This window comes from Eschrichtius robustus, chromosome 8 (genome assembly GCF_028021215.1).
Source record: "Eschrichtius robustus isolate mEscRob2 chromosome 8, mEscRob2.pri, whole genome shotgun sequence".
NCBI lineage: Eukaryota > Metazoa > Chordata > Mammalia > Artiodactyla > Eschrichtiidae > Eschrichtius > Eschrichtius robustus.
In genome coordinates this window covers 13,794,404-13,809,330 of record NC_090831.1, presented here as the reverse complement: position 1 = coordinate 13,809,330, position 14,927 = coordinate 13,794,404, and the positions used below count along the sequence as shown (strand labels likewise).

The following is a 14,927-nucleotide window of genomic DNA, read 5'->3' as shown; positions in this document are numbered from 1 at the left end:
CCAGAGATTTTGATTCGCTTGGTCTGGGGTGAGACCTGAGAATCTGCCTGTCTAGCTGGCTCCTGGGTGTGCAGACGAGGCGGCGCGGCACACTTGGAGTAACTGCCCTAGGTGGCCGCAGGTGCTTGTGAGCTGGTCTGTTGTGCCTGAAGATTCGCAACCCTGATCCAGAAATCATGATGTTAAAAATTTAGAGATTTCTTTCTGCTTGTTTACTGTAGGTTTTAAGACAGTGTTATTACTGTCTTAAACTGATTGATTTCTTTTTAGTCACACAGTCAGATTCCTGTAAGTCCAAGACATCTGTACAAATTGCTATAAGATTTCTACTGAGTAGACCAGTTTCCTCTAAAGTTATGGCAAATGTTTTTTAAAGTACTAATGAAATATAGTTTAAGGTTCAGCATGTTTGGGGTTTTGAAAGGCACCAATGAAGATTGTCATAGCATATGTATACTTTGTTTCCTCCTGTTTGATGTCTTGAGCAGGTTATAGAACAAACCTTCGTGATCTAAGGGGAGTGGGGAGCAATAACTGTCCAAGCTCTGAGGCTTGAAGCAGTCCTGTAGTGTCACCTGCTGGCATCAGAGGCCCTGGGAAAGTACGGTAGTGTGCATTATCAGAGATATCACCAGACAGTAAGAAAAAGACCAACAACCCAATGGGAAAATAATGGTCGAAAAACAGATAGCCCTGTCACAGAAAAGAAATGCAAATCGCGTTTAAACTTGCATAGAGGCTTATGAGTCTTACTTATAAAAAGGGAAGTGCAATTTTAAAATATAATGACATATTTACCTGTCAGTTGGAAAAAAGCAAGAAGGTTGATAATAATACTGTTGACAGGAGTATGGGAAGAAGAGGAACTCTCATATGTTCATGGAAGGGCAGTTTGGCAATTATCTATCAAAATTATGACCCCAACAATTCAAGTTCTAAAAATTTATTATACGGATAAAATTATACATCCATGCATAAGTGTATGTTCAGCAATAGTCATTGAAGCATTATTTGTAGAAGCAAAAATGGGAAATATCCAAGTGTCCAGTAACAGACTGCTTTAAATTATGGTGCGTCCATATAATGGAATACTGTACAGCTGTTGAAAAGAAATGAAGGTAGAGCTAGATGTGCTGATATGGAATGATCTTCAACATCAGTAAATGAAAAAGCAAAGTACAGAACAGTGTCTGTAGTTTGCTGCCATCTGTGTTTGAAACACACTTAGACACACACAAGCACACATGTATGTATATATCAGGGGAATATGTAAGATTCTAGTACCTGTGGTTGCCACCAGAGAACTAAGTCACAGACAGATGCATTTTTCACTGCTGTGTCCTGAAGAGTGGCTACCAGATAAAGTACCTCAGTGGCTAAGGAAAAGTAACTTGCAGCAAACTCTTCAGTTTCTTAAATTTGGTTACGTTTGGATTATATTTGTTTTTTGGGTTTGTTTGCTGAGGCAATGATGTAATACATAGTTGTAAGAGCGAATACTCTTCAGTGCTTGCAAGAGCCACTGTGGCGAGCTCTCACTGTTTTATCTTTAACCCTATGAAGCATAGATACTCCTCTCATGGCGCCTTTTTAGATGAGGAAACGGCGGTGTGGAGAGATTACACACCTGGCTCAAGCTCACCATGTCACCGCTGTAGTGGCATCTGCTGGCTCTGGCTGTGGCCGGCTCTGGAGCCAATGTTCTTCCCTCTCTCTTTTACTTAAAACAATGGTTGGAATACCTGTGGCATCTCCCATGTTGTGTGTCATCCACTACCAGAAGTCTGATCAGATTTTCCAGGATTAAGTGTTAACATTGTCTCCTTCTATTAAATTGAGAGGTATCTTGTGTTGTCACAGAAAACAAATACTAGCTCCCACAAGACTTTTAAACGCCCATGCCTTATCCTTACCAGGATTCCAGATAGACCACTGGGTAGAAGTTTCAAAGAAGCAGATTTTAAAACTACCCTGTGAAAAAGCTTCATGACCATCAGAATTGTTGAGCTGAGGCCTGGCCTGTCACAGAGGAATCACTCAGAGGCTAGAGGACCATCTGGGAAAGCTGCTTGGGTCCTTACTGGGTGCCAGGTCACTTGATGGCCCTGTAGTACCCTTCTAGCTCAATGCTCTGGCTCTTTAAATCGCAACTCCAAGGTTGCTTTTAATTTTAAGGAACATCTTGGGGGAAATGGAAAGAAATTAGGCAAGTAGATGTCAAAATGAAAGTATGATTTATTATGTCAAGAGAGCCAATTTTATGTTGGGGAAAGAATTTTGTTAGAAATGTAGTGTCTTGTTTTTGAAAATGTTTTTAATTTTTTTCTTTATACAAGTAATACAATGAACGTATGCTCATTGTATAAAGAAAAATTCGTGATACAGAGGAAAAGTATAAGGAGGAAAAGTGAGTCTGTCATTCCACCCAGATTCCACTCACCTCCTTTACCTGTAGGTAACCACTGCTAACACGTGTGTATCTTTCCAGACATTTGCCTGCATTTAAATACAGGCATACAGAATCTAAGGGGAAAAACAAAAAAGAATCTAAGGGAAAGTTTGTATTTGCTTGTTTTCCAACTGTATAAATAGGATTTGTGTGTGTGTATATGTGTATGTATAGTGTATTTCTGTGGTTTGCTTTTTAAATTTCACAACAAATAGATCTTGTAGTTCCTTTACATTTAGATCTTTAATCAGTTTTGAGTTTATTTTTGTGTATGGTGATAAAGAATGTTCTGTATTTCGTTGCATATAGACATACCACATTCTTTTTAAAATCTACAAAACGTTCCATAGTTAGGAAAATGGCTGAATTATGAAAAAAGCCTATCAGCGACATTTAGATTGTCTTCAGTGCTATTACAAACATACTGCAGTGAACTGTGTGCACGTGCACACACACAAGACTAAAAGCAAGGGTGCATTTTAAATTTTAATGACAAGTCACCCTCCAGAGAGGCTGCCTTACACTCCCACCAACAGAGTGTGAGGAAACCCTTTCCCCACTACTTGTCAGTACCAATTAAAGGAGCCTTTAAATGTCGCCACCAAGATGGGGAAATCATTTCTTTTGTGTTTCCTGATTACTACTGAGGCTGGGCGTCTTGTAGTTGATTCACTGGCCGTTTGTAGATCTTCTGGGAACGCTGAAATTACTTTCTCCTGCCCATTGATCTAATGGGGGGTTTATCTTTTTGATTCCTAAGTCTGCTTTATATTAAGGACATTAATCCTTTGTCCACTATGTCTGTTGTGGACAGTGTCTCCTAATGCATACCATATCTTTTTTTATCTTTTTTTTTTTTAAATGTATAGTTGATTTACAATATCATGTTAGTTTCAGGTGTACAGCAGAATGATTCAGTTATACACATGTATATTCTTTTCCAGATTCTTCTCCCTTATGGGTTATTCCAAAATATTGAGTATAGTTCCCTGTGCTATACAGTAGGTCCTTGTTAGTTGTCTTTTTTCTTTTTCCTACAAAAGAAATAGAAATTTTTATTCGAGCCAAATTTGAGGATTATAACTGCATAGAGCATCTCAGAAAGCTCTGAGCACTGTTCCCGCTTATCTGTTTTATGTATAGTAGTGTGTATATGTTAATCCCAATCTCCTAATTTATCTGTCTGTCACCCCTTCCCCTTTGGTAACCATAAGTTTATTTTCTATGTCTGTGAGTCTCATTCTTTTTTGGAAATAAGTTCATTTGTATCTTTCTTTTTTTTTTTTAGATTCCACATAGAAGTGATATTTATGTTTCTCTGTCTGGCTTACTTCACTTAGTATGATAATCTCTAGGTCCATCCATGTTGCTGCACATGGCATTCTTTCATTCTTTTTTATGGCTGAGTAATATTCCTCTGTGTGTGTGTGTGTGTGTGTGTGTGTGTGTGTACACATACATATCACATCTTCTTTATCCATTCGTCTGTCAATGAACATTGAGGTTGCTTCCATGACTTGGCTATTGTAAATGGTGCTGCAATGAACACTGGGGTGCATGTATCTTTTTGAATTATGGTTTTCTCCAGATATATACCCAGGAGTAGGATTACAGGATCATATGGTAACTCTGTTTTTAGTTTCTTAAGGAACCTCCATACTGTTCTCCATAGTAGCTGCACCAATTTACATTCCCACCAACAGTGTAGGAGGCTTCCCTTTTCTCCACACCCTCTCCAGCATTTATTGTTTGTAGACTTTTTGATGATGGCCATTCTGACTGGGGTGAGGTGATACCGCATTGTAGTTTTGATTTGCATTTCTCTAATAATTAGCGGTGTTGAGCATCTTTTCATGTGCCCATTGGCCGTCTGTGTGTCTTCTTTGGAGAAATGTGTATTTAGATCTTCTGCCCATTTTTTCATTGGGTTGTTTGTTTTTGATACTGAGTCACATGAGCTGTTTGTAAATTTTAGAGATTAATCCCCTGTTGGTCACATGGTTTGCAGTTATTTTCTCCCATTCTGTGGGTCGTCTTTTCATTTTGCTTATGGTTTCCTTTGCTGTGCAAAAGTTTTTGAGTTTAATTAGGTCCCATTTGTTTATTTTTGTTTTTATTTCCATTACTCTAGGAGACAGATCCAAAAAGATATTGCTGCAATTTATGTCAAAGAGTGTTCTGTCTAGGTTTTCCTCTAGGAGTTGTATAGTATCCAGTCTTACATTTAGATCTTTAATCAGTTTTGAGTTTATTTTTGTGTATGGTGATAAAGAATGTTCTAATTGTATTCTTTTACATGTAGCTGTCCAGTTTTCCCAGCACCACTTATTGAAGAGACTGTCTTTTCGCCATTGTATAGTCCTGCCTCCTTTGTTGTAGATAAACCCACGCACCTATGGTCAATTTATCTCTGGGCTTTCTATCCTGTTTTATTGATCTATATTTCTGTTTTGATTACTGAAGTTTTGTAGTATAGTCTGAAGTCAGGAAGCCTGATTCCTCCAGTTCCATTTTTCTTCCTCAAGATTGCTTTGACTATCAGGGTCTTTTGTGTTTCCATACAAATTAAAAAATTTTTTTGTTCTAGTTCCGTGAAAAATGCCATTGGTAATTTGATAGAGATTGCACTGAATCTGTAGATTGCCTTGGGTAGTGTGTAGTCTTTTTGACAATATTGATTCTTCTGAGCCAAAAACACGTTATATCTTTCCATCTGTTTGTGTTGTCTTCAGTTTCTTTTATCAGCATCTTATAGTTTTTGGAGTACAGGTCTTTTGCCTCCTTAGGTAGTTGCATTCTTAGGTATTTTATTCTTTTTGATGCAGTGGTAAATGGGATTGTTTCTTTAATTTCTCTTTCTGATCTTTCGTTGTTAGTGTATAGAAATGCAACAGATTTCTGTGTATTAATTTTGTATCCTGCAACTTTACCGAATTCACTGATGAGCTCTTGTAGTGTTCTGGTAACACCTTCAGGATTTTCTATGTATAGTATCATGTTCATCTGCAAATGATGACAGTTTTAATTCTTCTTTTCCTATTTGGATCCCTTTTCTCTTTCTTGTCTGATTGCCATGGCTAGGACTTCCAAAACTATGTTGAATAAGAGTGGTGAGAGGGGACATCCTTGTCTTTTTCCTGATCTTAGAGAGAATGCTTTCAGCTTTTCACCATGGAGTATGATGTTAGCTGTGGGTTTGTCATATACAGCCTTTATTACGTTGAGGTATGTTCCCTCTGTGCCCAGTTCCTGGAGAGTTTTTATCATAAATGGGTGCTGAATTTTATCAAAAGTTTTTTCTGCATCTATTGAGATGGTCATATGGTTTTTATTCAATTTGTTGATGTGGTGAATCACACTGATTGATTTGCTCCATACCATGTCTTATTTATTTATTTAGGCTGCGTTGGGTCTTTGTTGCTGCACGTGGGCTTTCTCTAGTTGCAGTGAGCAGGGGCCACTGTTCGTTGTGGTACGCAGGCTTCTCACTGCAGTGGCTTCTCTTGTTGTGGAGTGTGGGCTCAGTAGTTGTGGCTCGCAGGCTGTAGAGCGCAGGCTTAGTTGTGGCGCATGGGCTTCGTTGCCTTGCGGCATGTGGGATCTTCCTGGACCAGGGCTCGAACCCGTGTCTCCTGCATTGTCAGGCAGATTCTTAACCACCGTGCCACCAGGCAAGTCCCCATACCATGTCTTTTAACTTGCTGATTTTTACGTTTTGCCATGGAAAAAACATTAAAGATTACGTTGTCAAATTTGTCAGTGTTTTTCCTTTGGGACTTCTGGGTTCTGTGGCTTCATTAGAAAAGCTCTCCCATCCTAAACTTAAAAAACACTTACCTACGGCTTCCCTGGTGATGCAGTGGTTAAGAAGCCGCCTGCCAATGCAGGGGACACGGGTTCAAGCCCTGGCCCGGGAAGATCCCACGTGCCACGGAGCAGCTAAGCCCGTGCACCACGACTGCTGAGCCTGTGCTCTAGAGACTGTGAGCCACAACTACTGAGCCCGCGTGCCACAACTATTGAAGCTTGCGCACCTAGAGCCCGTGCTCCGCAACAAAGAGTAGCCCCTGCTCGCTGCAACTAGAGAAAGCCCGTGCAAGCAACGAAGACCCAACACAGCCAAAAATAAAAGTAAAAAACAAAACACTTAACGTAAAATTTTTGCTTCCTTTTTGTGTTGGCCTTTATAGTAGATCTTTAGTCCTTTTGAAAATTTAGTATTGTCTGTGTTGTGAACTAGGGGCTGTTAAGTACTTAAAATGAAGAAACTGGTGAAGGCAAAGGTTTACAATTAAAGCTAACGGCCTGTGATGCTTTAAGAGAGATGTTTGTCATTTCTAATAATTTTTATATGTTTTTTCAACTGTAAGTATTCTGAGCTAAGCATTTTGAGTCTGTGTCTGTCTAGTTTTGTTTCACTTTCATTTACGTGAGGACAGGGATTTCCTGTGATCTCTACTCTGGAATTAGAAGAGTCAAATTCTGTACATGCCAGTGGGGGAAATGGGGGGAAGGGAAAGAAGGGGACAGGAGGAAAGAGGGTGGGAGGAAATGAGGGCGAGAAGAAATTTTGAAAGTGTATTTTTAAACAGCTGGAAGAAGCTCTGTACTTTTGGGATTATCATTTGTCTGAGTTGATCAAAACCAATTCTTCATTCTTACTCCTAATTACTTATTTCCTTCCACTTGGCAGTTGAAACAAGGCCTCCTTTACCTTAATTCATTAAGTTAGCTGATGTAAAGTTTAAAAGTTTCCCATTGGGTTTGCTAGTTAAGATGACCTTGGTGGTTTCCAATAGGGATTCGTTTAGCAGTTTATTGCAGATACTCATCTAAAATTAGAAATCCCATCTTCTAATATCCATTCTGCAGTGATGTATTCACATCAGAAAGCAGTACTGGGAGTTTTCTGCTAATCACACGTAGTTAGTTTGGAGGCTTCCTGCCCCGGCTGGTCAGCTGTGGACTTGAAGCAGAGGTGTTCCAAAATCCCCAGTCTCCAGGCCATCAAGCTGCAGAAAGTGGGGCAAGAATTCATGGGGTTTGAACTGTCACCCACGTGTTTCAGTACATTGCATTCTTTCTGAGTTTTTATGCTCAGTCTTCCCCTTCTTTAATTATCCGTGTCCTTTCCTGTTGGTCCTGCATGCATTTAACTCAACCCATTAGTCTGATAGTCCTTGTTTTCTTTTTTCTTTTAATTTTTATTTTATATTGGAGTATAGTTGATTAACTATGTTGTGTTAGTGTCAGGTATACAGCAAAGTGATTTAGTTATACATATGCATGCATCCATTCTTTTTCCAATTCCTTTCCCATTTAGCTTATCATAGAGTATTGAGCAGAGTTCCCTGTGCTATACAGAGGTCCTTGTTGGTTATCTGTTTTAAATGTAGCAGTGTGTACATGTCAATCCCAAACTCCCAATCTATCCCTCTCCCCACCCTTCCCCACTGGTAACCATAAGTTCATCCTCTAAGTCTGTGAGTCTGTTTCTTTTGCAAATAAGTTCATTTGTATCATTTTTTTAGATTCCACATTAAGCGATATCATGTGATATTTGTCTTTCCCTGTCTGACTTAGCATAATAATCTCCAGGTCCATGCATGTTGCTGCAAATGGCACTATTTCATTCTTCTTAATGGCTGAGTAATATTCCATTGTCATGTACCAAATCTTTATCCATTCATCTGCTGATGGACATTTAGGTTGCTTGCATGTCTTGGGTACTGTAAACAGTGCTGCAGTGAACATTGGGGTGCATGTATCCTTTCGAACCATGTTTTTCTCTGGATATATGCCCAGGAGTGGGATTGCTGGATCATATGGTACCTCTATTTGTAGTTTCTTAAGGAACCACCATACTGTTCTCCATAGTAGCTGCACCAATTTACATTCCCACCAACAGTGTAGGAGAGTTCCCTATCTCCACACCCTCTCTAGCATTTGTTGTTTGTAGATTTTTTGATGGTGGCCATTCTAACTGGTGTGAGGTGATACCTCAATGTAGTTTTGATTTCCATTTCTCTAATAATTAGCAATGTTGAGCATCTTTTCATGTGCTTTTCAGCCATCTGTATGTCTTCTTTGGAGAAATGTCTGTTTAGGTCTTCTGCCCATTTTTTCACTGGGTTGTTTTTTTGATATTGAGTCACATGAGCTGTTTGTAAATTTTAGAGATTAATCCCGTTGGTCACATGGTTTGCAATTATTTTATCCCATTCTGTGGCTTGTCTTTTATTGTGTTTATGGTTTCTTTTGCTGTGCAAAAGCTTTTAAGTTTAATCAGGCCCCATTTATTTATTTTTGTTTTTATTTCCATTACTCTAGGAGATGGATGGAAAAAGATAATGCTGTGATTTAAGTCAGAGTGTTCTGCCTAGGTTTTCCTCTAGGAGTTGTATAGTATCCGGTCTTGCATTTAGGTCTTTAATCCATTTTGAGTTTATTTTTGTGTATGGTGATAAAGAATGTTTTAATTGCTTTCTTTTACATGTAGCTGTCCAGTTTCACCATTTATTGAAGAGACTGTCTTTTCTTAATTGTATAGTCTTGCCTTCTTTGTCATAGATTAATTGACCATAGGTGTGTGGGTTTATTTCTGGGCTTTCTATCCTGTTCCATTGATCTATATTTCTGTTTTTGTGCCAGTACTATACTGTTTTGATTACCGTAGCTTTGTAGTATAGTCTGAAGTCAGGGAGTCTGATTCCTCCAGCTCCATTTTTCTTCCTCAAGATTGCTTTGGCAATTCGGGGTCTTTCGTGTCTCCGTACAGATTTTAAGATTTTTTTGTTCTAGTTCTGTGAAAAATGCCCTTGGTAATTTGATAGAGGTTGCATTGAATCTGTAGATTGCCTTGGGTAGTATAGTCATTTTGATAATATTGATGCTTCCAATCCAAGAAAAATGATGTCTTTCCATCTGTTTGTGTCCTCTTTGATTTCGTTCATCAGCCTCTTACAGTTGTGGTCTTTTGCCTACTTAGGTTTATTCCTAGGTATTTTATTCTTTTTGACGTGATGGTAAATGGGTTTCTTCTTTAATTTCTCTTTCTGATTTGTCGTTGTTAGTGTATAGAAATTGCAGAAAGTGCAGCAGATTTCTGTGTATTAATTTTGTATCCTGCAACTTTACTGAACACTGATGAGCTCTAGTAATTTTCTGTAGCATCTTTAGGATTTTCTATGTGTAGTATCATGTCATCTGCAAACAATGATACTTCTTCTTTTCCAATTTGGATTCCCTTTCTTTTTCTTCTCTGATTGCTGTGGCTAGGACTTCCAAAACTATGTTGAAAAAAAATGGCAAGAGTGGGTATCCTTGTCTCATTCCTGATCTTAGAGGAAATGCTTTCAGCTTTTCACCATTGAGTATGATGTTAGCTGTGGGTTGGTCATATACCACCTTTATTATGTTGAGGTATGTTCCCTCTAGGCCCACTTTCTGGAGAGTTTTTATCATAAATCGGTGGTGCAGACAAAGCTTTTGATCAGATTCATCTATTGAGATGATCATATAGTTTTATTCTTTAGTTTGTTAATATGATGTATCACACTGATTGATTTGCAGATATTGTAGAATCATTGCATCCCTGGGATAAATCCCACTTGATTATGGTATATGATCCTTTTTAAGGTATTGTTGGATTTAGTTTGCTGAGTATTTTGTTGAGGATTTTTTCATCTATGTTCATCAGTGATATTGGCCTGTAATTTTTTTGGTGATATCTTTGTCTGGTTTTGATATCAGGGTGATGATGGCCTCATAGAATGAGTTTGGGAGTGTTCCTTCCTCTGCAACTTTTTGGAATGCTTTCAGAAGGATAGGTGTTAACTCTTCTCTAAATGTTGGATAGAATTTGCCTGTGAAGCCATCTGGTCCTGTACTTTTTTGTGGGGAGTTTTTTCATCACAGTTTCAATTTCAGTACTTGTGAGTGGTCTGTTCATATTTTCTGTTTCTTCCTGGTTCAGTCTTGGGAGATTGTACCTTTCTAGGCATTTGTCCATTTTTTCTAGGTTGTCCATTTTACTGGCATATAGTTGCTTGTAGTAGTCTCTTACAATCCTTTGTATTTCTGTGGTATCAGTTGTAACTTCTCCTTTTTCATCTCGAATTTTATTGATTTGAACCCTCTCCCTCTTTTTCCTGATGAGTCTGGCTAAAGGTTTATCAATTTTGTTTATCTTTTCAAAGAACCAGCTTTTAGTTTCATTGATCTTTTCTGTTGTTGTTTTTTGTTTCTATTTATTTCTGCTCTGATCTTTATGATTTCTTTCCTTCTACTAACTGGGTTTTGTTTGTTTTTCTTTCTCTAGTTGCTTTAAGTGTAAGATTAGGTTGTTTGAGATTTTTCTATATTTTGTATACAAGATATATTTTGTTATTGCTACATGCTTTCGTTTTATTTGTCTTTAGGTATTTTTTGCTTTCCTCTTTGATTTCTTCAGTGATCCATTGGTTGTTTTAGTAGCATATTGTTTAGCCTCCACATGTTTCTGTTATTTTATACAGTTTTTTTCTTGTAGTTGATTTCTATGCATTGTGGTCAGAAAAGATGCTTGATATGATTTCAGTTTTCTTGAATTTGTCTGTTTTTAGTCTTATCAAGTTTTATTCTAGAAGTAATCATTTTTTTAATCCAGAATGCAAAAGTGTGACCCATAGAAGTTATTCATCCACTCATCATCCACACACTCATGACTATTTGTGTACAGTGTGAGTCCACATCCTTCTAGGCCCTTCTCAGTGTGTACTCAGACATTTGTTATTGATATTGAACTTTTGAATTGTTACAGTAGTAATTTTTAAATTATTATGGTAATATCTCCCATTATTTGCCAATTTCTAGACATCAAACAAGAATTGATAAATCCTCAAATATAGTGCAACAGACAAAATTGTTTTCTAGTGCCTGGTATCAGAACGATAAAGGAAGCAGTCATTTTCCACAGCTGTTTTTTAAAACAGGGCTGAAGAAAACCAGGTTATTAAATGTAAATTTTATTAAACACAAATTACTTTAAAATTTAATTGATAAAATACATTACTAATTATAAATTACTCAAATGTAATCCATTGAGTTTTGTATCTTTGGAGCTAGCCTCACTTGTAGTGCTTTTTTCATTTTTATCTTGAAAATTCAGATGGAAAGATTATGTTATATTATGTAAACACATTTTACCAAATTCATTTTTCCCATTTTCTCAATATACTTGGAGAAGCAGGCTTTACTTAGGTGCTTTCCTCTCTCTGTACTCCCCAAACAGCTCCTAAATATTCATACAACATTCCCAAGGTTTACTGTTGTGATTCAGAGAAATTCCAGGCACATATGATCTAGTTGGTTTATTTATCCTATTTTCTTCTTTCTAGGTATTTTTTGATTTAATGAGGGAAATTCGAGCCAGAAAGATGGAAGACAGCAAAGAAAAGAATGGGAAAAAGAAGAGGAAAAGTTTAGCCAAGAGAATAAGAGAAAGATGCTGCATTTTATAATCAAAGCCCAAACTCCTTTCTTATCTATCTTGACCATACTAAGAAATATAATTTATAAGCTTTGCCACTGAAGGCTCAATTGACTGAAATTACTTAAACATTTTGGAAATTGTTATGTATCTCTAAAAGCATGAATTGGAACTGCACTGAAAGTCAAATTCACTTAAAAAAGAAATTAATGTGGCTTCATCAAGAAGCAAAGTTCAACTTATTTCATAATTGCCTACATGTATCACAGTCCTGAATGTAGCGTGGGCACTTGTGTTTTGCTGGCAGTCTTTCTTGAACTATCAAGAGGTGAGATGGGGGTGGGCAATGGGAGGAAAGGCTACTTCCTCTGGTTTATTATAAAGCTTAAATTTTATATCATTTTAAAATGTCTTGGTCTTCTACTGCCTTGACAAATGACAATTGTGAACATGATAGTTAAACTGTACCACTTTTTTTTTAACCATTGTTATGCAAAATATAGAAGAAAAAGTTACTGGCATGATTGTTGCATATAGTTCAATTGAGAGTAATTCATCTGTGAACCTGCATTAACTACCCGGTGATTAACTTAGAAAAGTGGTGTAAACTTGTACATGGAAATTTTTTAATATGCCTTAATTTAGAAACCTAAAGATACCCACTTACATCATTCTGGGTGTGTCCTCACTCTGCCGTGGGCCCATTGCCCATGTGTCCTGGTGAGAGAATATATGTCAGGATGGAGGACAACTTTTGTATAGAAGATTCTCAAGAAATTACTGGGAGGAGTCTGTCCAAATTTAAACTGTGTGCCATACTCTGGTTCTTGAAAGTAAGGTTCCAGAGCTTCTTGATTGCTTTTAATTAAGTGTAAGGTAGTTTAAAATGAAGGACCAGTGTCTACTTGTAAGATAATTTTAGACTATGAGCATTCAGTACCAGTTATGTCTCAGTGAACCCTCTTTCTTTAAGATGCTGGTCCCTGGAAATCCCTTTCTGCAGGTGGTGAGCTTGTGTTAAGATTCTGATCTCCTTGGAGCAGGGCACAGGAAAAGCGTGGACAGTGCTAACGCGTTTTGCACTAGAACACTTCGGAGAAGTCGTGCTCACCATCTGTTAACTTCTAAATTTGTATTCCCGAGGTTACAGTTTGTACGGGAGTTAGTGGGATTATTTGTAGGCTGTGTTCGTAATGAAGAACACTGTTTCTACGTTTTCCTGAAGTTAACATCGAACAACCAAACCAAACCCGAGGATAGTGCAGAAAACATGTCTGGCACCAAACAGTAGGCTGTGTCCCCACTGTATGGCGTGCCCGCTGGAGGGCCATAATTTCAATGGGAAACTTACCACTGTCAGATTTTTCTTTTCTTTGTAATGGGACTAGGACAGTTTGATTCAACAAAGTTTTTCTTTCTTTTTGCTCAGTCCTAATTTCAGCAAGTCAAAGATGTGTTCAAGCGTTCCAGGTGACAGATGTGTACGTAAAGTTAACAAAAATAGGCTATTTAGGAACTGAACTCTTTAGATATTACATCCGGCTTGTCATATTAAATATTTGTCCTTAAAGGGTTTGAGATGTACATCTTTCATATTTTTCATAGGCTGTGCCATGTGCAGAATTAAAGTTACCAATGTAAGCGCGGCCCCGTGGGCCCAGCGATCTCCGTGTGTACTTGTTGCAGTCTCATTTAACCAGGGGTCCTAACCACTAACATTGTGACTTTGCTTTAAGACCTTTCCTCTCCTGGGTACTGAGGTGCTATGAAGCCAAATGACAAAGATGCATCACATGTCTTAGGCTGATGCCACTACCCGATTGGTTTATTTGCAATTTGAGCCATTTAAAGACCAATAAACTTTCTTTTTTTAAATGTTTGTGGTGTTACTTGATGTTTACAATATAACATGTAAAATTCAGATTTAGCAACCTGGGCATCCTTACCAGAGACTTGACTACAACTAAATCTTTTGAGCCATTAGTTGAAGGACTTCTGTGTGAGAAGAATTCTGTGCCAGATTTCCTCAGTCAGGATCATCATTGCTCAGGTTTAATCAAGGCTCAGAAATGGAGGAGCCCCACGTGCAGAACTGCACGGAAGACACTCTCTTCTGCTGTCGCGAAAGTCACAAATGTATACACTACTTTTAGAATACTACTCCACTCCAGAGTGGGTAGGTGGCAGCTTTATATTCATTTTCTAAATCAGAATGATCTCCAGGGATGCTTGAATTTCCAAATTGTGGCAGGAGAAACCACCCCCCTACCGTTTCATCACACTTCGGGCCGTTCTCTCTCATCTGATGTCTGCTGGGAAATAGTGGCCTGTTAATCATCACACGGCCTGTGGGTTAGAAACGATCTGGCCCAACACTGAACACAACCCCTCAAAATCCAATTCATTTTAATTTCCTACTTAACTCATAAGCAGTGCCAGAATGAACACATTTAAGTTCTAAATGGCATCATTTTAATCTCACTGTGTGGACCCATTTTTAACACCAATAATGGGCATGATGTTAAATGTTAGGTACCAAACAAAGCTTAGATTAAGTCGTCTCAAAGTGAATCGGAATGTCATTTTCAAAATTCTGTGACAAGGATGTAAAAAAATTCGGCAACCTCATCTAACTGCCCTAAGAGTAAAACTATTTACCAAAACTTCCTCTAAAGTTTTCAAAGTAATCCTTTTTATTTAATCCAGTGTTAGAGCAGATTCACCTGGCTGCCCACACAGGCGGGGAAGATAGCTCATGAAGTCCTAAGGGTTGACATGGGCTAAGGAGTCTGAATTGCACCTGAAGCTAATGGAGAACCCAAGTCCCCTTTAGCAAATTACTTTGGAAGTGAAGAGTGGCAGGTCAATGGAGGTCTTCCTTCATGCCCTTTTAGTTTTCGATAGGTTTTTACGGACCACCTACTGTGGGCACTGCTGGGAATACAACAGATGGAAGGACAGACGTGAGTTTGGGACAAGTACAGACATTCACACTGAAGAAAGTACCTA

The 14,927-nt window shown here is 38.2% G+C and overlaps 1 protein-coding gene across 3 annotated transcripts in view; it reads left to right on the top strand.

Moving 5' to 3' along the window:
• The window catches only part of RALA (RAS like proto-oncogene A), a 72,342-nt gene extending 58,549 nt beyond the window's left edge, over nt 1–13,793 (top strand). For all 3 annotated transcript variants that reach the window (XM_068550351.1, XM_068550349.1, XM_068550350.1), the window contains one exon: nt 11,827–13,793. In XM_068550351.1, coding sequence (XP_068406452.1) covers nt 11,827–11,949 — 123 coding nt within the window. In that variant the 3' untranslated portion in view covers nt 11,950–13,793. The remainder of the gene's footprint in view (nt 1–11,826) is intronic.
• The last annotated feature ends 1,134 nt before the right edge of the window (nt 13,794–14,927 follow it).